The 25334-nt window shown below is 41.2% G+C and overlaps 1 protein-coding gene across 4 annotated transcripts in view; it reads left to right on the top strand.

The window, feature by feature from the left end:
- Positions 1–11779, top strand: part of LOC126284341 (lysocardiolipin acyltransferase 1-like) — a 297024-nt gene extending 285245 nt beyond the window's left edge. For all 4 annotated transcript variants that reach the window (XM_049983194.1, XM_049983196.1, XM_049983193.1 and 1 more), the window contains exon 7: positions 3413–11779. In XM_049983194.1, coding sequence (XP_049839151.1) covers positions 3413–3950 — 538 coding nt within the window. In that variant the 3' untranslated portion in view covers positions 3951–11779. The remainder of the gene's footprint in view (positions 1–3412) is intronic.
- Positions 11780–25334: the final 13555 nt, after the last annotated feature.

The following is a 25334-nucleotide window of genomic DNA, read 5'->3' as shown; positions in this document are numbered from 1 at the left end:
GTATTTTACTTTCCTCGTTTTCCTTTGTTTTTAAACAAAGTGTCTGATGATAACTAGCTAAGAAGTTAAAAAAGATTCTATTGAAACCTTAAGTCAGGCCAATAATTGAAATTTTGTTAAATAACTCACAAAATAAAGTTCATGTACAGCTCTGTCAGAAATTTCCAGACAGAGGACTGCAGGAAAAGGAACCTAATACACTTTTTGCCAGCACTGTCAGTTGTTGAACGTCAATAGTGAAAACAGTACTCATCTTTCAATTCGATGCCATAGTTTCTGTTGTTGTAGCTCATTGTCTTAAAAAATATATGGGATTTGGTCTCACCAACAGGTTTCCCATCTCTTGTAAGTGCTTAACAACAATATGTTAATCTTCTCATTGGAGACAGAACTGCAACATAATTCCTTCAGTCAGGATATTAATTGATAACGAAGATTAGTTGAATTCTCAAAATGATGTATTTCAGGTTAAATTATAATTTCTTTAAAATCTCTTTATCAGGTATGCACATACTGCCCCTTCTAATTATACTACAATAGTCAATGTATAGTATGACCTAACTAACCAACAAGTCTCACTCTGATGAACAATACGTGTGGCACTTTTATATTAAAATTAATCAGTAACCATTGTTAATTGTCCTATTTCACTGTCCCTCTTCTTATTCACAAGACCACACCATTGATCAAACAATGGAAAATCCAGGATGGAATGTAACAGTATTATGAGAAGGAAAGTTATTACTCACCATATAGTGGAGATGCTGAGTTGTAAAAAGGCACAACAAAAATACTTTCACAATTAAAGCTTTCGGCCATTAAGGCTTTTGTCAACAATACACACACACACACACACACACACACACACACACACACACACACACACACACACACACACATACAAATAAACTGCAGTCTCAGGCAACCACGAAACCACACTGCAAACAGCAGCAGCATCAGTAGCACCAGTGCATAATGGGAGTGGCAACTGGGAAAGTAGTGGGAGAGGGGAGAGATAAAAAGACTGAGTGTGGTGATGGAATGATGGCTGTGTAGTGCTGGAATGGGAACAGGGAACCTCTCCCCTGCCCTCTGTCTAACCTGCAGCACGCCACCCCCACCATCCTATCTCTCCCCCTCCCCACCCCAGCCTTTGCCTTACCACCACCCAGTCACCACTCCCATCGTGCACTGGTGCTACTGCTCACAGTTGCCTGAGACTGTAATTTGTGTATAGGTTGCGTGTGTGTGTGTGTTTTTTATTGACGAAGGCCTTAATGGCCAAAAGCTTTAATTGTGAGAGTCTTTTTGTTGTGCCTAGACTGAAACAGGTGAAAGGAGTACAAGAGAAGATGAATAGGTAGCGTTGAGAAGATCAGTTTGGTTTCTAGAGAAATGTACAAAGGCAATACTGATTCTATCACGTACCTTAGATCATAAAAAGAAGGAAGGAATGAATTGGATTTAACATATCATTGACATTGATTAGGAAAATCAACAGAAAACCTAAAACTGGGTGGCTGGATGTAGGTTTGAACTGTCATCCTCCTGAATGCAAGTGGAGTGTGCTAACCACTGTGCCACTTTGCTCGGTTTTTCTTAGAAGATAGGTTGAAGGAAATCAGACATATGTTTACACACTGAAGCGCCAAAGAAATTGGTAGAGGCATGTGTATTCAAATACAACGATATGTAACAGGCACAACATGGTGCTGCAGTCGACAATGAATAAATGAGATAAGTGTCTGGCACAGTTTTTATATCAGTTACTACTGCTGCAATGTCAGGTTACAAGATTTAAGTGAGTTCGAATGTGGTGTTATAGTTAGTGCACAAGCAATGGGACACAGCATCTCTGAAGTAGTGATGAAGTGGAGATTTTCCAGTACAACCATTTCACGAGGATTACGTGAATATCAGGATCCTGCAAAACATCAAATCTCCAACATTGTTGTGGCCAGAAAAAGATTCTGCAAGAATGGGACCAACAACAACTGAAGAGAATTGTTTAATGCAACAGAAGTGCAACTCTTTGGCAAATTGCTGCAGATTTCAATCAGTTCTGGGTCATCAGCAAGTGTCAGCATGCAAACCATTCGGCGAAACATGATCAGGTCGACTTGTGTACCCTTCATGACTGCATGACACAATGCTTTACGCCTCACATCAGCCCATCAACACCAACATTGAACTGTTGCCTGGTTGGATGAGTCCCATTTCAAATTGTATCGAGCTGATGGACTTGCATGGGTATGGAGACAATCTCATGAATCCATGAACCCCGCATGTCAATAGCGGACTGTTCAAGATGGTAAAGACTGTAATGGTGTGGAGTATGTGCAGTTGGAGTGATAAGGGATCCCTGATACATGTAGATACAATTCTGGCAGGTTACACATACATAATCATCCTGTCTCATCACCCGCATCCATTCATGTCCATTGTGCATTCTGACAGACTTTGGCAATTCTAGCAGGACAATGCGACACCTCACATGCCCAGAAGCACTACAGAGTGGTTCCAGGAATACTCTTCTGAGTTTAAACACTTCTGCTGGCTTCTAAACTCCCCAGATATAAAAAATATTGAGCATATCAGGGATGCTTGCAGGGGCCCTACACGATATTTGACAGGTGTCCCAGTTTCTTTGGCTCTTCAGTGTAGTACTTGTAGATTAGAGAAGGCTTATGATAGTACATCTGTACATTGAGCAAGCAGTAAGAGACTGAGAAGAAATTTGGTAAGGATATTAAATGTCAGAAAGAGAAATAAAACTTTTGAGGTTTTTCAATGGTATCATAACTCTCATTGACGATAAAGACTTAAAAGAGCAGTTGAATACAGTGGACAGTGTGTGGAAAAGAGGCTGCAACTTGGACTTTAACACAAGTAAAATAAGGGTAGTAGAATATAGTTGACTCATATCCGGTGATGCTTAGGAAATTATTGTAGATTAGGAAATGACACAAAAGAGGTAGCAGATAAATTTTGCTATTTGGGCAATTAAGTAACCGATGATGGCTGAGCTTGAGGGGATATAAAATCCTTACTGGCAACAGCAAGAATAAGGTTTCTGAAAAGGTTTGACTTGTTAACATCAAACACTAATTTGTGTGTGAGGAATTCTTTTCTGAAGGCATTTGTACAGAGTGTAGCCTTGCCCATAAGTGAAATACAGATGAAAAGTGGTTCAGGCATAAAGAGAGTAGAAGCTTTTGGAATGTTGTGTCAGACACACACACACACACACACACACACACAGAGAGAGAGAGAGAGAGAGAGAGAGAGAGAGAGAGAGAGAGAAAGAGAGAGAAAGAGAGATAGATTCTGAATATACAAGTAATGTAGGATATTTATGCAAGGAAAAGAACACCAGTAATAATAATGATAATGGAATGCTTTTGTGTGACAGGTACCCCATCTCCGACCTGCCAACGGGTGATCCTGAGTTGCGGCAGTGGCTGTCCAGGGTGTGGCAGAACAAAGAGAACCTCCTGCGAGACTTCTACACGAGAGGTGGCAGCTTCTCCCGGGCTACGACCCCTGTGGGCACATCACCGCCGGGTTCCGGTACGGCACCGGTTTTGCCATCTCCTGACTATTCTGGCCTCGAGCCGCTTGACAGTTCTCCCTCAAAATCCCTGTCATGTACTCCAGCTGCACCGGAGCACAGTAATTTGAAAGGGCCGGTCCTTCACAGCAACGCTCTGTACCTCGCACTCGCCTTCTGGACGCTGCTGTCACTGCTGCTGGTGGCAGCTCTCGCATTCTCGTCAATAGTTCAATGGTGGGCCTTGTGGAATGTTCTCCTGTTCTTCACAATATCAACATTCTCTGAGGGTGCACACCTACTCGAGATCCGTTTCTTTCATTTCAAGCAACGCATCTTGGGACAGTCTATTCAGCATCGTATGAAGAATGGAAAAACAGAGGTGTGTAAACAGAACTGATATTATCATCTCATAGAGAATAAAACTACTGGCACACTCTCTGTCTGTGAAAAAGTATCTTACAGCATTTTAAACAGCTATGTTTACTGTTTCTTTTTAAAGATGTACTTTGAGGGCAACAAAATTTCATTCATCTCTTTATTTCTTGACAAAAAGGATGCAAATTCGTCAGAGAAACATACTACCTGTGCTGGACGTGAAATACAAAAACAAAAGAAAAAAATTCTTTTTGATAATTGACATGGAATTTTTTTCTTATGGCAGCAATAAAGAACAATATTTTCTGGTGATAAAAACTCAATGACATCTATGAGTCATTTCAGTAATTACTTTTAAAAGAAATTTATGACACTAACAAATAGGTTCATAGATTCAGAAATGCTCATGCTGAAATGACACAATATTCTTAGTGTATACCGTACTCATATGAGTTTTCTGTGGATGTAATCTCAAACTGATGTACGACAAAAATTCATATGTTGCAGCAATAATATTTTATCACTGTCTACCCTTCAGTAGCTTTCTGATTGTTGTAAAAAAGAAGTATGTTTTTTAAGCAGGTATCATATTATAACCTTATAGACTTTGCAGCAAAATAGTTTATAACAAATTTAGTTACATAAGATTATATTGTGGCAAAAGCGAAAGTTACTTGTGGACATTATAAAGTTACAGGGAAGCAGAATGACTGGACAGTACTTAGTCACAATAGATGAGGATTTCAGTACCGCCAATAGACACATATTTAAAAAGTAAAAGAAACTATCTTAACTTTTAGAAGTATCAGGTTGTTCCTCAGTGAGGGAGAGGAATAGGCTTGGAAGGGTTAGAAATAAAGTGCAGGATGAGAGAGAGAGAGAGAGAGAGAGAGAGAGAGAGAGAGAGAGAGAGAGAGAGAGAGAGAGAGACTCGGCTGTGGTGAGCATTAAGGAAGTTAGACACTGAGTGCAGTGACGGAAAAACATCTATCATAAAAAAAAAAAAAACTTAGAACCTTAATGGCTGTAAGCTTATCATGGTTCTTAGGTGGCAAACCATGATCTTCAAAAAAAAGTGCCTTAAGTGGCTTCGTGTGAAGTTTCAGAGATGCACATTTACTTACTCAATTGTGGAGATTGTGTAAAGGATGAAGGGTGCACCTGTTGATGGGATAAGCAGAGTTTGTCTGGCATCGAGGTGACCTACCACTCCTTTCTGAACTCCCCCGACATATCCCTTTGTCCTATCCAAAAAAGGAACTAATTATTCCACAAGCTATGATAGTTTTTTGTACTTTTATAAGTGTGTGTCAGTAATTTTGTAATTCCATCTACTGACAAGTATCAATCGACTGTTCTGTATCTTTGTTACTGCATAGGTTATACTGAGAAGATACTGTCCTTCTCGTATACATTGCCAGACCATTTCCTCCATGTTCTGGATTGCATTGCTCATATTTCTTCTGAAGCAGCTGTAATGTCTTCAGGAAATGAAATTTTAAGATAATATACTATATGAGTTTGGCGAATCTCAGTTTTAGATTTAATGTAGACCCATGAAGGCAAACCACAGATCGGTAGATTCATGTAGTGTGGAGTCTTAGGAACAGCATTGAAGCATGATATTACATGTTGTAGGAACATGTGCCAAACAACATGAAGTGAATATTTGTATTGAGGATTATGGCTACATTTTGTTGACAGCACATTTATCTCATGTTGTCCAGTAATCTCTGAATGTACATGTTCAAAAATGTGCTTTATATTTTGACATTTAATGCTCAACAGCTGTAGTACCCTAGCTCTTCAAACAATAAATTAGAAATAGATGCATAAAATTTTTAAAAAATTTAAAAAATGAAAAGCAACAGCAGTTCTCAAAACTGAAGCACTGCACCACACTGTAACCAAAAGGCTATGGAGAGATAATTAATTCTCATGGGTCCTTCATTGCCCACAACTGACAGTATTGTGAACCTGTACAACCTTCCAAATGAAAATATGCATCATAGCTCATCATAGATGTTACATTCCCAGCAGCAATGCTTTTCATCTTTTTTTAAAAAAAAAATAAGTCTGCATAAGGAAAATTACTTTTACAGTGTTGTTGAATAAATAGCATTCTGTGCATATGGAAGTTCACTGCCTCAAGTAGGATGTGCTATAGCAAGCAATGAGACACGTATAATGTTGGATGCTTGTGGGTGAAATTTCCACATTTCTATGAAGCTGTACAGATATCTTGTTAATATCCTCACAGATCCAGTTGTTGGAAACAGTTAAAACCCATGCATTACAAAGGTGTTGATCAATTACAAAGGCTTCAAAAGTGCTGCTCAGTGGCGAAATTTGGTGATCTATATCACACTGCAACACAGCTGTTAAAATTGTATGCTATGAACTACTTGCAAAGCAATGGGGAATGTCACCCCAATCCTGTTTTCAAATGGTCCCCACATAAAATGTGCATTCTGTTTGAATCAGGTAGTGTGGACAACCTTTATTACTTAGTCATTTCTCTGCATCTGTAGTGAATTTTTCAAATAAATCAGGACCCTAATAACATGCAGAGATTACTCAAGCAGTGACTCTGTCACATTATTGTTAATAATACTAGATCTTTCATTCATACTATTGTAATGTATGAAAAACACACACATATTCCAAATACAAATGCATCTTTTCTAGGTCTGCCCAAATGGTCACAAAGTTTTTAAATTTTTTCCACATACATGACCCATAAAATATGAAGTATGTATGTATATATGAAACCAGGGACCTAGAAATGACAGGGAGGCTTTGTCTTGCCTTATCCCTCTGTGGTTCACAACCCCACAACAGGCTACAGCACTCCACCCAACCCATCGCTGCCCCACACCAAACCTAGGGTTATTGTGCGGTTCGGTCCCCAGTGGAACCCCCCGGGAACATCTCATACCAGACGAATGGAAACCCAAATGTTTGCTTGGCAGAGTAATTATGGTGTACACATACATGGAAACTGTTTGCGCAGCAATTGCTGACACAGTGTAACTGAAGCGGAATAAAGTGGAACAAGCCTGCATTCGGTGAGGTTGATGGAAAACCGCCTTAAAAACGATCCACAGGCTGACTGGCACACTGGACCTTGGCACTAATCCACTGGGCGGATTTGTGACAGTGACCGGTATGCCTTCCCACTAGGGAAGCAGCACGTTAGACTGCACGGCTAGCTGGGTGGGCTAATATGAAGTAACTTACGTAATCTACTTTCTTGTATCTAGGAATAGCTCTACTAGATACTGCACTGTAACTGCTTAGGAAAGCAAAAGTAGTTTACAAACAACATTCCAGTTACAAAAACTAAGTATCCATTCAAACTCAAGGCAAACCCAGCATTATATCCAGTTCCATACTGATGTATGCTGTTGAGAATGGAGCAACTGACTAGTTTCCAAAAGCAGTTCACATTGCATGTACATAACATATACTGTATTAAAAGGAATGTTAATAGTAAATATTTAGAACACAATGTGGGAAAAAGTATGTAGATCTGTGCCTTTTTGTTGTGAAAAGTATTGCTATAAAAAAGTTTTAATCTCCATAAGAAGCATGAAAAACAATTTGCAACATTATGTACAAAATAGTCAGTGCAACAGTTTATATCAATCCTGTGACAAGCACATCTGTGTTCCTATTTTTGCACATCTTTTGATGAAAATACATCTATTATTTAAGCTGAATCTGGTCACTGAATATTTTCATGCAGTCTGCACATAATCAGCTTGATAACTGCGATAATTTAAATAGTGAAGATTGATGCACAGATTCTTTATCTTTGCTCGCAAGTTTCTCTCTGGGTTTGATTTTAATTTGAGCATGCTATTACTTGTTTTTCACATAAGAAGTTGAATTAGTTAAAATAGCTATTAATGTCATTAGTCAGTACATAGTTTTCTAACAAAAGTACAGAAGCTGGAATCATGTTATTTAAAAAATTTTCATTCATGTATCTTAGTTACATGACAATTTGCTTTCATGCAGTGATCACAATAAAAATAACTAGTCCACGTGTAAATGTAAAACATTTGGTCATTGTAAAGCAGTATACCCCTCTAACTCCAGCAAAATTGTAGAAATTATTATACTGGTAATAGTACATAATGTTTCTATACCATACTACACAGCATTTTAATGTACTGTGTACACAGGTGTAGAAGTTCTGTTTTCAGAATTTCACAGTAGGTTTCTGGAAACTTAGATTACTGTAACTCCATGCTACTATGCGTATTTATTTCACACCCTGGATGTACACATCTCCAGTAATGATATAATTGTTGTAAATCACGTCATCTATTTTTGTGGTGGAACACAGTGGTCAGCAACTGATAGTTTTATAGACTCCTCGAATTCAGTTGTCTTGTATCATGTGGAATACACATCAGCATATGTGGTCCAGTGTCGTTTGAAAATTGTTCAATATCAGAATTTGTGCTTTTATTAAGAACTTTGTTTCAATATTTACATTTATTTCAATGTACATGTAAGTCATAACATTTGTAGAGGTTGTGATTAGGTATATACTATATAGTAGTTATAGTTCAGAGCTGCAACTATGGTAATATTTTTTTAAATTAAATATATTTATTCAGGTTAGTCTGTGGAATTAGTTCAAGTTCTGAGCAATAAAGAAGTTTAAATGGCAACTTATTATTGCAATAATGTAAGTAAATATATATATATGCTGGACCAAGTCAAGGAATTGAAGAAGAGAATTGCCCTATGAAGTTTTACTGCTTCAGAAATGAAATGTAATTATTGTAGTGCTATTTTCAATAGTATGTAAGTGTCAGTCAATTTTTAAATGAAATGAAAGTGACTCTCTCTCTCTCTCTCTCTCTCTCTCTCTCTCTCTCTCTCTCTCTCTCTCTCTGTGTGTGTGTGTGTGTGTGTGTGTGTGTGTGTGTGTGTGTGTGTGTGTGTGTGTGTGTAGGGAAAATGCAAGCTTTATTAAAAATTCACTATCTTAGTTTTAAGTAACAACATTATTTAGGATGTTAATTTATTTGGTCACTGTTAAGTTTTTCCTTTGGTGAAAAAGTTAGTTAATTTTGTTAGACTTATATAAAAAATGAAGAAAACTACTCTAGAAGTGTGTAGGATGACAGCTTACCCAATTTCTCTGCATAATAATAAGTCTCTTACTTATGTCTGGTTACATGCGGAGTAAGACCAGAAGACATGCTGGTCCAACAATACCAAACAATTTACAGTTTTATGCTAAACTAAAAAAATTATCTCCTTCAGTCATGAAAACCAACATGTCTAAAGTTATTCAACAGGGTACAACAGTACATTATTTCTGCCACATAACTCTGACAGTACTCAGTGTATACTTTGAGGGCGCCCACTGTAGCTATGTTTGTTATGGAAACTAACTTGATACCTTTACGAATACAGCCACATTCCAGTTCAAAGTAGCACACACTATTATCTCACACTGCAAATGTGACGAGTGAACATGAATATGTCTTCACAGACAGATACAACTATTTAGTATTGTGTCACAAATTCACTGATAATGAAAAGAAAGTGTTAGTAATGGCAGAGAAGGTAACAGAACATTGCTTCTGGGGAGTTGAAATTAAATCAGTGCTGCAAAAATTACAGAATGAGAGCAAAATGCCAAGGACAATGAGTGTGTTGCCAATAAATATTTCTTTTACAATATTGATAAACATGCTGCTAGGCAGAAGGTGCTTCGATACTGTGGACGACAAAAGGAACTAATGGTGCTAACTCTCCCATGACTTCATAGTTTTTATCACACATACTGTATTTTAAGTCTACAAAGGAAGTTAGCAGAAAATTTATTTTACCTCGGAGATTGAGTTTTCAGAGATGGCTGATTAAATGTGTGATTATACGTGGTGACAATATGTAGTTTCTAAGAGGGAAAACAAAGAACATTGGAAACATCATGACGGAAAGGAAACTATATTGTACTTTCTGAACCAGAGGGTACATTAAACAATACTGCACAATATTGTGGCAATACAAAATAAAGCCAACAGCAAGTAGAAGACAGAACAACGGTCTCCTCATCTCAGATTCAGAGAGCCAATGGACATGTCAGAAAGACTTCCTGCCAATAGGCTTCAGCCCAGTGTACAAAGTAACAACATACACTGAGATGTGATCAACTCCTCAAAAGATGCTATCAACAGGCTGCACAAAACTGAGATCTAACAATACAATATCTGTGAATTGGTATACAATGGTGATAGGGAGTGATCTGAAATATATGCCTAATGTGGCGAGAAAGGCACGTGTGTCTCAGGCAGGTAGTAAATCGACAGTGGCAGAAATCACAATGAAAATACAGTCACTGCAGGGCCAGAAAACTTGTGTACCACCTGAGGGACCAGTGCCTTTTGAGAGAAAGACAATAGATGAAACTGAGGTGGGAAAGTAGGCCTTTAGCGCAAATTGTGATGATGATATGGGTGCCCATTGTCTTGGGCAGATTATGTGCTGGCAACTGACAATACATATTGTGGCTTAAAGCACATGGCACACTATGTTGTCTCAGCCAAATGGTGGCTGCCGCACAATCAGCACTGAGTCATAGTGGAGTGTGCTCATTATTTGACAATATTGGCCATTAAAAAATTGAGTAAAAATTACCATCAATAAAAAATGTCAACGTCCGTCTACCAACTTCCATCATTAAAAAAATTTTAATGAATTTTCAACAAGTGATCATAGGGCTAACAAGCAACATTAATGTGTAAGATAATGAGTGTCACTGGGTAAGTAGTAGGTACATGCCACTGAAGATGGTTGTTTGCAACAGTAAATGTAATGTTGGTTAGTATCAAAACATCGAGAAATAGTCATGTGTCCAGACAGCTTTTACTGAAACTTCCAAAGATGGCAGAAACCTACACTTTGTTATTGACAAAATGACAGCATTGTTGAATTAAATTGCTAGTCCACATTTAATTATCTATAGAGCTGGTGAATGTCAGTAATTAACTTATATGGGTACCGGAGCTTATGATGGCGCTTTCTCTGTCTCTGTCTCTGTTTCTTTTTCATTCATAAACATGACAATGCTGCCAACCTACGAGACTTCGGTCCACCTCATTCTATAATATGTTACACATTTTTAACTGAACGAGCCATGTTTATTTTATGTGTTACATTCAGTAATTATGTTGACATCTTTTGCTGACATGTATTGTAAAGAGTGATAGCAGTAGCAAATGAGATGTTGATATTTAATGGTTAAACATAAGTATAATAACTTCTTCCAGGTGAAGGGAGAAGCTGAATGTGAATTCAATGTGCCAAATATTTTCTAGGTAAATTTTCCATTCTTGCTCAAAACATGCAAGAATTTGTAACTAATTCCTGTTATATTAAATTGTATAGTGAACATTTTTAAGAGCCACCAAATTTCTCAATATATGACAGTAGCATTAAGACAATGTAAATATGTGAGTTTTATAGTACCATTACACACATTTTAATCACATTTTAATTAATTAAAGTGAATGTATATATACAATATCTTTGACTAAGCTGTGGAGAACTGTGCTCTATTGTAAACAGTAATCACTCTGTAAAATGAATTTATCTTTTCCTACTCCTGATATAACTTACTTTTGTACTGTGGAAGCATCCAGGTGAGTTGCTGGCAATAGCACTTGGATGATAACTGTAAATTGTAGTCAATTAATATTTCTTATAATAATCAGAGTTTTACTCTGGTCAGTAACATGAGTCAGTAAATTGTAGTACTGATAGATGCTTGAAGAACCATCTTCTGAACATGAAATATTAGAAATAAATGTAATTTCAATTGGAGGATCTTTCTTTACACCTTCCTCTTTCCATTTCCTTTGTTCAGGTACACACAGCTACCAAATTGATAAAAGTGAAAATTCATTGACTCGCATTGTCCTTAAGCATCATTTATGACTATTACTTTGATTTGGATAACCCGAGACAGAGGCTGTTGGCAAGTGGATATTGTAAAATAGCAAGTTACATAAGATTTCTCACTACTAGAGATTAAATTTTATTTTCTTTCAAATTGAGGACAGCCTCTCTGTGTGTTTGTGCAGATCTGAAATGGTTTTAGACTATGAACTGTAGGGCAAAATTACTGTCTGCTATTAAGCCACCTCTATGGGGTGCACACATTCATGTTTTCTCTGAAGTAACAATGCTCACTGTAACTTAATGTGCAGAATGATTGTAGCATATTAGGAAGCATCACACTGAACCATTTGGATAGATTAACCGATGTGCTGTGTCCTGATTCATAGCCAGATCGTTGCCTTCTGCAAGAAATGCTCTTACAAGCTGACCAAGAGAAAAGTGCTGGAGTTTTTAAGTAAGCTGCCGCCTACTCAGCTATGCCTGTCTAGACCAACCTTTATGTGTCCACACTTCAATACCTGACTTGTTGCTCATAGGAAAATAAGCATTAATGGCTTGCTTTTGCCACATGCACTTCGATGTACTATCCAACTTAAAAACACGTGAGTTGTAATAGCTGTGATTATTGTCTGTAAATGACGTAAATACTGATCTAATATTGTTAAGTGCTTCGTCCCCATTCACCAATAGAAATATCTGGACTTAGTCTCGTTACACCCTGTATATGTAAACATGTCGTTTGATACGTCCTTTCTTTAAGCTGGACCATTGATATTGGAGTAAATGTGTGCTTACAATATTTTCCTATAGTCTGCCAACAGCTGTGAAGTGCATGGCAGAGGGTACATCCCATTGTATCAGTTATTAGGGTTTTTCTGGTTCCATTCAAATATGAAGTGTGGGGGAAATGATTGTTTAAATGTGTCTATACATGCTGCAATTAATATAATACTTTTCTCACAAACTATGCAGTAGCAATATGTAAGGAGGTTGTAGTATATCCCTAAAGTTCCAGAAATTTTCTAAGTAGGCTTTCTTGGGGTAGCTTACATCTGTATTCAACAGTCAGCTAGTTCAGTTTCTTCAGAATCTCCGTGATAACTGTCAAACATTCCTGTGACCATTCATGCTGCCCTTCTCTGTATATGTTCACTATCCCCTGTTAGTCCTGTTTGGTTACGCTTCCACACACTTAAGCAACATTCTAGAATGAGTGACCAATATTTGATCATGGTTTTAAGAGAGATGTCCAACATTTAAAGGAGATGGAAGGAAGATATAGTTATAATAAATTTCAGTTACACAACTTGTAGTGCTGGACAAAGAAACAAATTGAGATGTTCCCATTGGCAGTATAATTAGTTCTAGTTAACCTAGATTTACTTCTGGAGTGGAAACTACAACACACACATAATATTAGATCATTTTATTAAAACTTAAACAATCTTAAGACTTAACTTGGAAACAATCCATGTCCACAGGAATGTCTGTGTGTTTCTTATCATCACTGATCAGTCCACCTGCTTAGCTGAGTGGTTACATGCTTGCCTCCCATGCAGCAGGTCTGGGTTCGATTCTCAGTCAGGTTGGAGACTTTCTCCACTTGTGGACTGTTGTTCTCATCATCACTTCATCCCCGTCACCAGCACGCGAGTCACCCAATGTGGCGTCGACTGCAATAACACTCGCACTCGGCAGCTGAACTACCCCAGATGGGCCTCCCTGCCAGCAATGCCACACAATCATTTCATTTTTTTGTCACTGAACACTGTAACTTATCACATGACACCATACAGAATGATAGACTCATCTCAGTGTGCAACTGGCATAAATTTTGATACATAGTTTTGACTCCTAATAGAAATATCACAACTGGATCTGAAGTAAGCTGACACTGTCATCGTAAGTGATGATTGCAGACCGGGGCTGCGTGTACTGTGCACTGACATAAGTAATCTTCCGGCAGTGGTGGCTCGGGAACTTCTTGAGGGTGCGTGTACAATGATGTCTGTCACTCGTGCTGTGTCAGGCAGTGGCTGTCCTTACTTGTAGGTTCATTGTGAGGTACTACCTTGACATGGGACCTCATTCTTTGGGTGACACCACACAAGTGTACCACACTTTCTTGGAATGAGTAAGTGAAAAAAAAAAGAAAAAAAAGGCTGGTATACTTTTATTACTTTTACTCTGTTATGTCATATAGGATTATATTTCGGGGTAACTATGCAAAATGAGAGACAGCTTTTAGACGAGCAAAAGGATGTAATAAGGCTCTGTAGCATAGCATATTGTACTATAGTATAGTAGGTAAGATTACAGAAAGAAGGGTACACAAATCAAAGCATTTAATGTTAATTGTCCTCTGTTTTTGATTCCTGCCAATTGAGAAAAGTAATGTAATGAGACTCTTTGAACATGAATGTTTCTGTAATTTGATTTTATAATTCCCTGTTACTCCTGTGCCTCATTTATGCCAAAGCTGGTGATCGTCATGATGCAGCACGTCTGTGAGTCGCCAGTGCTGGGCGAGAAATCCGTAAACATTCCCCCAGTCACTATCCCTCTAGAAATGTAGGTTATGCCATTCTTTCTCTGCTCCTCATGTTCCCTTGAGCCAAATCAATTCAGTCACAAATTTCACTTGCTATTCATACAATTGCACTTTTGATGATAACTGTAGATTCATCATTGTGTCAACTGCCTACTGGGAATCAAGAAATACTGCATCTACCTGACTGCCTTGATCCAAACGTTTCATGATGTATACATGCAGACGGAAATGTAGGAACAGGTGGGGCAATACAGACCCTACATCGTATCATAGAAGATAAGGAAAGGCAAACCTACATTCATAGCATATGTATATTTAGAGAGAGCTTCTTACAATGATGACTGGAATAATCTCTTTAAAAATCTAAATGTGGCAAGGGTAAAATCCAGGGAGTGAAAAGCTATTTACAATTTATACACAAACTGTTGTGACAGTGCCACGACATTTAACAGTGCCGCCACGACAGTACACGCAGACGGCGATAGAGGCGCTCCGCAAATCGGCTGAGCGCGGGAGCGCCACCTAGCTACGAATGGCGCCGGTCGCATGTCACGGCACGGCACTCGAATACGAGATACTGAGTTGTTGTCATGTAATCAGCTATTGTTTCTAAGAGAGAGTGTTGAATATCCACGTAATTATTGGTGATTAAAGGTTATAACAGAAACCAGTTGGCAGTCACGAGAGTCAAGGGGCTTGAAAGGAAAGCAGTGGTTGAGATGGGAGTGAGACAGGGTTGTAGCCTGTCTCCGATGTTATTCAATCTGTATATTGGGTGAGCAGTAAAGCAAACAAAACAAAAAAAAGAAACAAAAAGAAGAGGGAAAATATAAAAACTTTGAGGGTTGCCCATGACATTGTAATTCTGTCACACACAGCATAGTAGTTGGAAGCGCAGTTGGACAGGATACAGTGTCTTGAACGCAGGGTATAAGATGAACATCAACAAAATCAAAATGAGGATAATGGAATGTAATTGAATTAAATGAGTTGATGCTGAGGGAATTAGATTAGCAAATAAGATACTTAAAGTACTAGATGAATTTTGCTATTTGGGTAGCAATACAACTGATGTTTGAAGTAGAGAGGATATAAAATGTAAATTGGCAATGGAAGAAGAGAAACTAGTTATCATCAAATATAGATTTTTCTGAAAGTATTTATCTGGAGTGTACAGAAGTGAAGCATGAACAATAGCCGTGCGGACTAGCCGCGTGGTCTCAGACCCCTCGTCACGGTTCGCGTGGCTCCTCTGGTTGGAGGTTCAAGTGCTCTCTCGGGCATGTGTGTGTGTGTGTGTGTGTGTGTGTGTGTGTGTGTGTGTGTGTGTGTTGTCCTTAGCGTTAAGTTACATTAAGTAGTGTGTAAGCTTAGTGACCGATGACCTCAGCAGTTTGTCCCATAGGATCTTACCACAAATTTCGAATTTCCATGAACGATAAACAATTTAGAGAGAAAGAGAATGTAAGCTTTCGAAATGTGGTGCTACAGTACAATTTAGAAGATTAGATGGATGCATCACGTAACTAATGAGGAGGCACTGAGTAGAATTGGTGAGAAAAGAAATTTGTGGTGCAAGAAGGGATCAGTTGGTAGGACACATTCTGCGCCATGACCGTATCACCAATTTAGTACTGGAGGGAAGCTGGAGGGGGGGAGGGGGGAGATTGTACAAATTGTAGAAGGAGACCAAGAGATGAATACAGTAAGCAGAATCAGAAGGGTGTAGATTGTAGTACGAGGGCTATCCACAAAGTACATTATCTTTTGGAATTAACAATAAATAAAGTATTGGAATTTTTTTATTATGTACAGATGAAAGCCACACTTCAATACTGATTTTCTACATAGTTGCCACTTAAATTAAGGCACTTATCGTAGCGATGCACGAGCTTGGAAATTCTTTCGTGGTAAAATTCGGCCACCTGCGCCTTCAACCACGTGGTTACCTCTTCTTGAAGCTGTGCGTCGTCACCAAAACGCTGCATAGCCAACCACTTCTTCGTTGCTGGGAATAAATGGAAGTCGCTTGGTGCCAGGTCGGGACTGCACGGCGAATGAGGAAACAACTCGCACTTAAAAGATTCGAGAACTTCACGACTGGCATTTGCCGTGTGGGCCCGGGCGTTGCGTGAATCAGCAAGATCTTTGAGCCCAACTTTCCCCTGCGCTTGTTTTGTATTGCTCTTCTGAGGTTGTGCAGAGTTTGGCAATACCTTTGAGAGTTTATTGTAGTGCCTCTTTCCAGGAAATCCACAAAAATCACACCTTTTCTGTCCCAAAAGACAGTCGCCATCACCTTCCTTGCCGACATTGTCTGCATGCTTTTCTTGGGTTTTGGGGGGGAATTTGTGTACCCCCACTGCATTGAGTGCAATTTTGTTTCGCAGTTCACATGCTTAACCCATGTTCCGTCACCAGTAACGATGCGATCGAGTAATGAGTCGCCATCGTTCTCGTAAGCGTCCAAAAGCGTTAACGCTGCAGCCATTCGCTGATTTTTGTGAATCTCTGTCAAGATTTTTGGTATCCATCTTGCATAAAACTTGTGGTAACCAAGCTTTTCGGTATTGATTTCGTGCAACAAACTTCGTGAAATTTGTGGAAAACTCATAGAGAGTTCCGTTATTGTGAAATTACGGTCTTCACGGACCGCGGCATCGACTTTTTCGACAAGTTCGGTAGTCACTATGCTGGGTCTTCCACTTCGCTCTTCGTCGTGAACGTTAGTTCGGCCATTTTTAAATTTTATGACCCATTGACGCACTCCACCTTCAGTGATTATGTTGTCCCCATACACTTCAGAAAGCTGCCGATAGATTTCTATCGGTGTACAGCTTTTTGCAGTCAGAAACCTTATTACGCAGTTCACACTTCGCGGCATTTTCAATTGACGCTGACATTTCAAACTGTCACAGTAACTCGACGGAGTACAGCACGAACCTCTCACTAGCGCGGCAGGATGCCGACTGAGCGGCGGAATGCCATGACACCAAGATGGCCGCGCTAGCCCCGCCCCTAACGGACACAAACGAAAACGTAATGTACTTTGTGGATAGCCGTCGTAGTTACTCGGAAATGAAGTGGCTTCAGACTGAAGACCACTCACGACATCGACTGGTGAGAGCCGCAGTCACTCCGCTCACCGGAACACGGCGTCGTCGCGCGGCCTCGCCGGCAGCTGCACGCCGATCCAGCAGCAGCCACACGCTGGCCTACCGAGCGACAGGTCACATCGACTGCCAGCGAGTAGTCAACCTACCTACCTCTGCCACATGATACTTCCTCACTTTCCAACTCACGTATCAAGTCTCTTTAGGTAGCAGCACAGAGAAGTTATAAATATCAGGTTTACACTACTCTCAGTAATAAATTCGGTTTTTTAATTACAATCGTCGTCTCTCCCTGTGCAGGTGGGAGATTGAAATCTCGTTAAACGGTCTAGCCAAAACGAAAAAACGCCTGATAACCGCTCCAACTCCTCAATCGTGTTGTAGCCATCTCGTCAGATGTGAGAGGCTGTAATATGTTTGCCCACAACAGTTAGAAGAACGGTACAGAAGTCACCTCGCAACTCCCCTTTCGTCAGAGTACCGCCTACCTGCCGTGTTCCCACGGATCTTCCAGCCTTCGATGTATAGCGTTGATTCCCATGGAAAGGAGGTGTCGGCCGCCAAGTCCACTGTTAATTCTCTCGAAATCCCATCACGCTCCGACAGCACGGTTCCATTAGTTAGAAGCCCGTCCTTCACCCGTCAGTCACTACGTATAGAGCTATCACGATGAGAATAGTAACACAGTGACGTAAAGGAGGAAGCTCACAACTGTGCAGAGTATACGCAGACTACACTATGAAATTCAGAAGAGCAACACCTACAATTCATCGATATGGAATGGAAAAAAGGAACTGAGCGTTTGGCGTCATTGGCCGGGAGGCCCCTAGCGGGGCAGGTCCGGCCGCCTTGGTGCAGGTCTTACTACATTCGACGCCACAATGGGCGACCTGCGCGCCGGATGGGGATGAAATGATGATGAAGACAGCACAACACCCAGTCCCTGAGCGGTGAAAATCCCCGACCTAGCCGGGAATCGAACCCAATCCCGGGGGACGGTAATACTTCACGCTGACCACTCAGCTATTAGGGCGGAGATCGATATGGACTGACGGTCTATAAATATCCCCACGTACATGTCCGGACCTATTTCATCGTATTCTTATGAGAATTACTTTAGAAATGCGACAGTGAATGGTGTCAGAGACAGCACAGCCCCTCTCTCCCTCCCCCCCTCTTCTCTCTGTCTCCCCTCGCTATTTTTATAACATCCAACAGAGTGACACTACCAACTATAAAATCTTCGCTGACGTCAGCCAGTAGAGAAATCCCTATCGGCACGTCCCTCTCTTCTGTGTACTGGGTGGTAGGCATCCTGACCACCAAATCTTTGCACTCTGCGTCTTTCATTTCTATGGTTTCCAATGCACAAGCACATGTGGAACAAGGGGTACTCAGCAGGACTTCCACCCATAGAGCACAGATAATATGCATCATAAGTTGTCAATCCAATGGGTGGAGGAATGGAATGCTTTTCATACACCCAGGGGAGCATGTAAATACCCTCATCCCTACACATTTCTGTTGTATTTTCATCAATTTCAATTATTTTCAATCAATTTTCGTAATTTTACCAGGTTTTCTGTAATTTCAGCGCATTTTACTCAATACTCGGATTCCAAACCACCACTCTCGACGAGTTGTCGATTCAATAAAACATCTCACGATGCTATCAGCCAATGACGTTGCAAGACGATTTTTGTATCATTCCCAAACCATCCCCTCCATTACTTTGCGAACGTAACATACATGCGGACATATTGCAAACCCTGTTGCAATGCCTACACTACATGGCAAAACTACTGTTTTTATTCATCACATTCCTTAGCCAAAACATTATAAATTCAGTAAGATTTTATCACTGTGTGGACGGGAATCTCTAAGTATTGGCACACTAATAGGTTAAAGTCGGAAATTCAAAGATCTAGCACCTTGCCCACTATTTCGAAATAAGCTACAACTTCGTTGAACTTATTGGCCAAGAACCCTCAGCAAAACTCTAGATGGCCTCTCTCTACGCATCTCGTAACTCTTCCTCTGTCGTTAACCAACCTTCCCTGTAACATTGTCTCCGATTTAATTTGGGGCTCACCAGAAGTAGGATGGTACGATACTCACTACATTCTACGTCTCCTGAAGGAACAGAGCAAGCACCACATGCTCAATACATCTCGATATTTTGCTTTCGCAAAGACGACAACTGTGTTCCAATCTTGTACTGACTGACGCTAGCGATATGGACCAGTATTCTCTTTCCAATATTGTAATTGCCATTCTGTGAAGACCGTTCCGTACTATTGTTACGCCACCCATCCAATTACACATGATCTCTTTAGATGTTTGCATGGCGAGGAGTTTAGCACTCCTTATTGGTGTGTAGCAGATATGAGCCTGATGCATTTGAGAATATTTTGGTGACATAACAGACAATTAAGAAGAAAAAGAAACTTATGATTTACACACAATGGAGCTTCAGATGGAAGGAGTTTGAAACATTTGACGTAATTCACTTTTGCTATCATTTCAATTGTAATAGCGTTTGGATTCTATGCCAAGAAGGTAGTGGGAAGAGAGAAATGATTGTAGAACATAAAGATACACTACTAAGGCTACACAGTTCTCCACGTAAGCATGGCATAACGTTAAATCAGTGTTGTTTCTGATCTATTAATTGCGTGGAATGAAAAGCTGTTAATACTCGAATGCAGAAAATATATTTCCAACAAATGACATACACTCACCCTGCAAGTTTTCTATCCCACTCACTATGTTGAGAAATGTTAAGACAATAGATCAGTTGTGTGTGTTTGAATCAGTTTCACATGTGGGACTCCCAGACTACTCTGAACCTACCACCAGTGAATCCAACTTCAGACACCAACCCGGACAAATAGCGAGTATATTTACCTTTGAATCCTTTCCCAGTCATAATGCGTGATGTATTCACCCTCGAACCATATCTCAGTCACAACTTATGGTGGATCCACTTTTGAACACTAACCCAGCTGGATCCACCGCTGAATCCTACCCGGCCACAACACATAGTGGATCCACATCCACCTTCAAACCATATCCCGGACATAATACTTGGTCATTCCATCCTCAATCGCATTCCTGACATAAAACTTGCTGGGTGCACCTATGAGCTCTACCCTGATCCTATTCCGAGACTACTCCATGCCATGGGGGCTCCACATGAAGCCGATATAGGCGCACAAACATTTAGAAAAAAGCGCAGCTGCGCTAGGTGTTGACGATTGTACTGCATTTAGAAGCAATTTTAGAATACGTGGCCAAAAACGATGTCATGATCACATGAGCACAAGTGACACAAACTCGATAAAATTACGAAAATTGACGGAAAATATGCGTAAATTGAGGGAAAATATGCCAAAATGTGGGGGAATTGAGGGAGAATGACGAAGTAATGACATGTCTACTTGACATAGAAAAATTCTTGAACGTGGGAACGAGTATGCGACAAGAAGCTGGAAAAAGTTGGCATAGAAGCGCGAGGATCTAGGGAAACAGTCATTTTTCAGCTGGAATAGATTGGGTAACTTGGACGACCACGAAGTATAGAGTAATAAATTTATATATGTCGGATCACAAGCCCAGGTGTCACTTCACAACTATCGGCAACAGCATTATAGACTTTCATAAAGTGTCCTTAGCCCAAAAGCATTGTATAACCAACTTGCGGGTTGCATATACAACTAGAGAATGGATCGTATATTTGACACTATACAAGGCTGTTTACGTGATTTAAGCTCTATCAAACAGTACTTACAATGCGCTTTACTCTACTCTCTACCAATCACAACTATACGCTGTCACCTAACAAATACCTAGCATAACAGTCGCTGCATGGTTTTTGACAACATTTAGATTTATGTCTATTGAGGCAACAGGGACACATACAAGTTGACTTCTGTCTTTGACGCCTTCCTGAAAAAGAGAACCATCTGTCTCTAAGTTGACATGGATCTGCGTTAAAGGATGATAGAAAGTAGATGGAGTAACCTGAGGGGTTGTAACGAGGTATGATTTAATGGTAGACTGATGATGCGTTCTAGAGAGAGGGAGATGTTGTGGCAGGTGATTTATCACACATTGAAAAGTTTTTTCCGTTGTACTCTCGGGGTGTATCAGTTGTGTGGTGTATTCTGCGTTCGACACGTATGCAATTATGTGTTCTGTGTGTGACTTAGAGCGCTATCTACCTGCAACCTCTCCATACCGCAGTCAGCAGAGGACTTCCACTGCATGAGTGATGAATCATGTCCATCATATCAACGGAAAACTTATTCCGGCACGCTCCTCTAGGCGAACGAAGATGTATGTGAAGTGCCCCATTCCCCTGACACATCTTGGAAATAAATCGAGTCTTCGGTTTCATAACTGTTGTGATTCTAAGTTAGTCAGTAATGTACTGAAATCTCTGCATACATTTGCTTGACAGATGTCGTGTGTGGATGAGACTGTGTGTTGCTCGTGGAGTTAGACCAGCATCACAGGTAATTTCACATGCCAGACACCGCAGCTATAGGGTTGGTGTATTTCCTCATAACACGTCATTGTTTCATCGATTTTGCGTTGCTGACGATCATTTTATAGGACTGATGGGAGCATTGCGTAATTTCTGAACCATTCCAGAAAATTACATAGTGCATGAATCACAAAGAACTTGTGTTTTTCTTTTCCTTTGGTGCAGAAGGCAGTAGTTTTACGATCTTAATGTTTCTCATCATAGTGAGTGGGATAGAAAACTTGCAAGATGAATGTATGTCATCTGTTGGACAGCGTTCATTCCGTACGACTAATATATCAGAAACCTCACTGGTTTAACATTATAGCATGCTTAAGTGCAGAAGTGCCTACCCTTAAAAGTGTGTGTTTATGTTATATGATCATTTCCCGCTTCCCAGCACCTTCTTGGCATGGAATCTAAACGCTGTTACAGTTCTGCAGAACTGGCAGTAAAAGTGATTTACCTAACTTGTCTCAAAGTACTCCCGTCTGGAGCCTCCATTATGCGTCAGTCATATGTTTCTTCTTCTTTTTCTTCTTCTTCTTCTTCTTCTGCAGAAAGTGTGAGAGAGGGAGAGAGAGTGTGCTGTCAGCGAGGTCTTTGACATAGTTACAGTGTCGTATTTCTAACGTAGTAATCACAGGAATACAATAAAGGAGATTAGGGAATGACCAGTGCGTTGTTGTGAATTTCTTTCTGTACGTTAGTGAACTATTTTCCTCGTCGTGATAGCTCTCTACCTCCTCATTGTCGGGTGGAGGAGTAGGCAGCCTTCGTGATGGGATTTCGGGTGAATTCGCAGGGGTCTCTGACTTGGTGGGGGACATGTCTCAGTCGTGGAAATCATGTGGATTCAAATGCTAGATTTCGAAGACTGGAAGTTTCGTGAGAATATGGCATGTATGCGGTACTCTGAAAGAAGGGGAATTGAGAGGTGAGCTCCATACCGCTTCTTCTAAGTGCTGTGGGCAAACTTATTTCTCACATACCTCTCGCGAAGTGACAGCTGCGAGAAAACCAGCAGCAGACCTTCCGTCTTTTTTTTCTTGATAAATAATAGACAACACTTTTCCGTGAGGTTTGTGTGATTATAAATGGATGGAGTGACATCCGCAAATAAAGTGAGGAAAGAAGACTGCTTATACACTCCTGGAAATGGAAAAAAGAACACATTGACACCGATGTGTCAGACCCACCATACTTGCTCCGGACACTGCGAGAGGGCTGTACAAGCAATGATCACACGCACGGCACAGCGGACACACCAGGAACCGCGGTGTTGGCCGTCGAATGGCGCTAGCTGCGCAGCATTTGTGCACCGCCGCCGTCAGTGTCAGCCAGTTTGCCGTGGCATACGGAGCTCCATCGCAGTCTTTAACACTGGTAGCATGCCGCGACAGCGTGGACGTGAACCGTATGTGCAGTTGACGGACTTTGAGCGAGGGCGTATAGTGGGCATGCGGGAGGCCGGGTGGACGTACCGCCGAATTGCTCAACACGTGGGGCGTGAGCTCTCCACAGTACATCGATGTTGTCGCCAGTGGTCGGCGGAAGGTGCACGTGCCCGTCGACCTGGGACCGGACCGCAGTGACGCACGGATGCACGCCAAGACCGTAGGATCCTACGCAGTGCCGTAGGGGACCGCACCGCCACTTCCCAGCAAATTAGGGACACTGTTGCTCCTGGGGTATCGGCGAGGACCATTCGCAACCGTCTCCATGAAGCTGGGCTACGATCCAGCACACCGTTAGGCCGTCTTCCGCTCACGCCCCAACATCGTGCAGCCCGCCTCCAGTGGTGTCGCGACAGGCGTGAATGGAGGGACGAATGGAGACGTGTCGTCTTCAGCGATGAGAGTCGCTTCTGCCTTGGTGCCAATGATGGTCGTATGCGTGTTTGGCGCCGTGCAGGTGAGCGCCACAATCAGGACTGCATACGACTGAGGCACACAGGGCCAACACACGGCATCATGGTGTGGGGAGCGATCTCCTACACTGGCCGTACACCTTGGGTGATCGTCGAGGGGACACTGAATAGTGCACGGTACATCCAAACCGTCATCGAACCCATCGTTCTACCATTCCTAGACCGGCAAGGGAACTTGCTGTTCCAACAGGACAATGCACGTCCGCATTTATCCCGTGCCACCCAACGTGCTCTAGAAGGTGTAAGTCAACTACCCTGGCCAGCAAGATCTCCGGATCTGTCCCCCATTGAGCATGTTTGAGACTGGATGAAGCGTCGTCTCACGCGGTCTGCTGGTCCAACTGAGGCGCCAGGTAGAAATGGCATGGCAAGCCGTTCCACAGGACTACATCCAGCATCTCTACGATCGTCTCCATGGGAGAATAGCAGCCTGCATTGCTGCGAAAGGTGGATATACACTGTACTAGTGCCGACATTGTGCGTGCTCCGTTGCCTGTGTCTATGTTCCTGTGGTTCTGTCAGTGTGATCATGTGATGTATCTGACCCCAGGAATGTGTCAATAAAGTTTCCCCTTCCTGGGACAATGAATTCACGGTGTTCTTATTTCAATTTCCAGGAGTGTATGTCTTCTTATGAGTGGTAATTTCTTGATTCTTATCTTCATAGTGCGTACACGAAATTTATGCTGGCGGCGGTAGAATCATTCTGTGGCCAGTTTCAAATGTTGGTCCTCAATGGCGTCCTCGAAAAGAATATCATCTTCCCTCCAGGGATTCCCTTTTTAGCTACCTGGAGAGTGTAATCCAATAGATAGAAAAAAAATTAATCACCAGGCAAAGTGACTCTCACGATCAGTTTCATTAATTCGCGTAATACCAATGATGTGCCGCTGGGCGGGTGAAAGTGAGGGCTAGAGTACCATAGATACGATTTGGGAGTGGTAGCGTTAACCAGGAGTTTTTTCGTCGTGGCGAGATCTTTTAGCGAAGTTTCAATCTCTCACCTCTACAGGGAGAGACAACAGTAGTAATAAAACCAGCTATATTACCGAATTTATTATTGATACATAGTATAAACCTTATATTTACAACTTCTCTGTGCTGCTACCCTAACAGACTTCATATGTGACGAAGTGTTTGGTTACGTTAATGAGCCGTGGTAAAAATTGCTGTTTTGAAGAGCGCGCTGCAGTGCGTAGTGTGAAGCAGTCGCCATCCGTTTCTGGCGGTGGCGCCGCTGTGGCAATCAAAGCTTTGGTGTCTCCCTGTGGTCCTGTGGTAGGAAAGGGCTGCTATGAGCTCGCCAGTCGGTCAGAGTCTGGGTCAGTCTCTCGTCCCCAGCTTGCTAGTCTGTC

Source organism: Schistocerca gregaria, chromosome 8 (genome assembly GCF_023897955.1).
Source record: "Schistocerca gregaria isolate iqSchGreg1 chromosome 8, iqSchGreg1.2, whole genome shotgun sequence".
Taxonomy (NCBI): Eukaryota; Metazoa; Arthropoda; class Insecta; order Orthoptera; family Acrididae; genus Schistocerca; species Schistocerca gregaria.
Note: the sequence above shows the minus strand (reverse complement) of the source record. Positions and strands in the feature narration are given on the sequence as shown.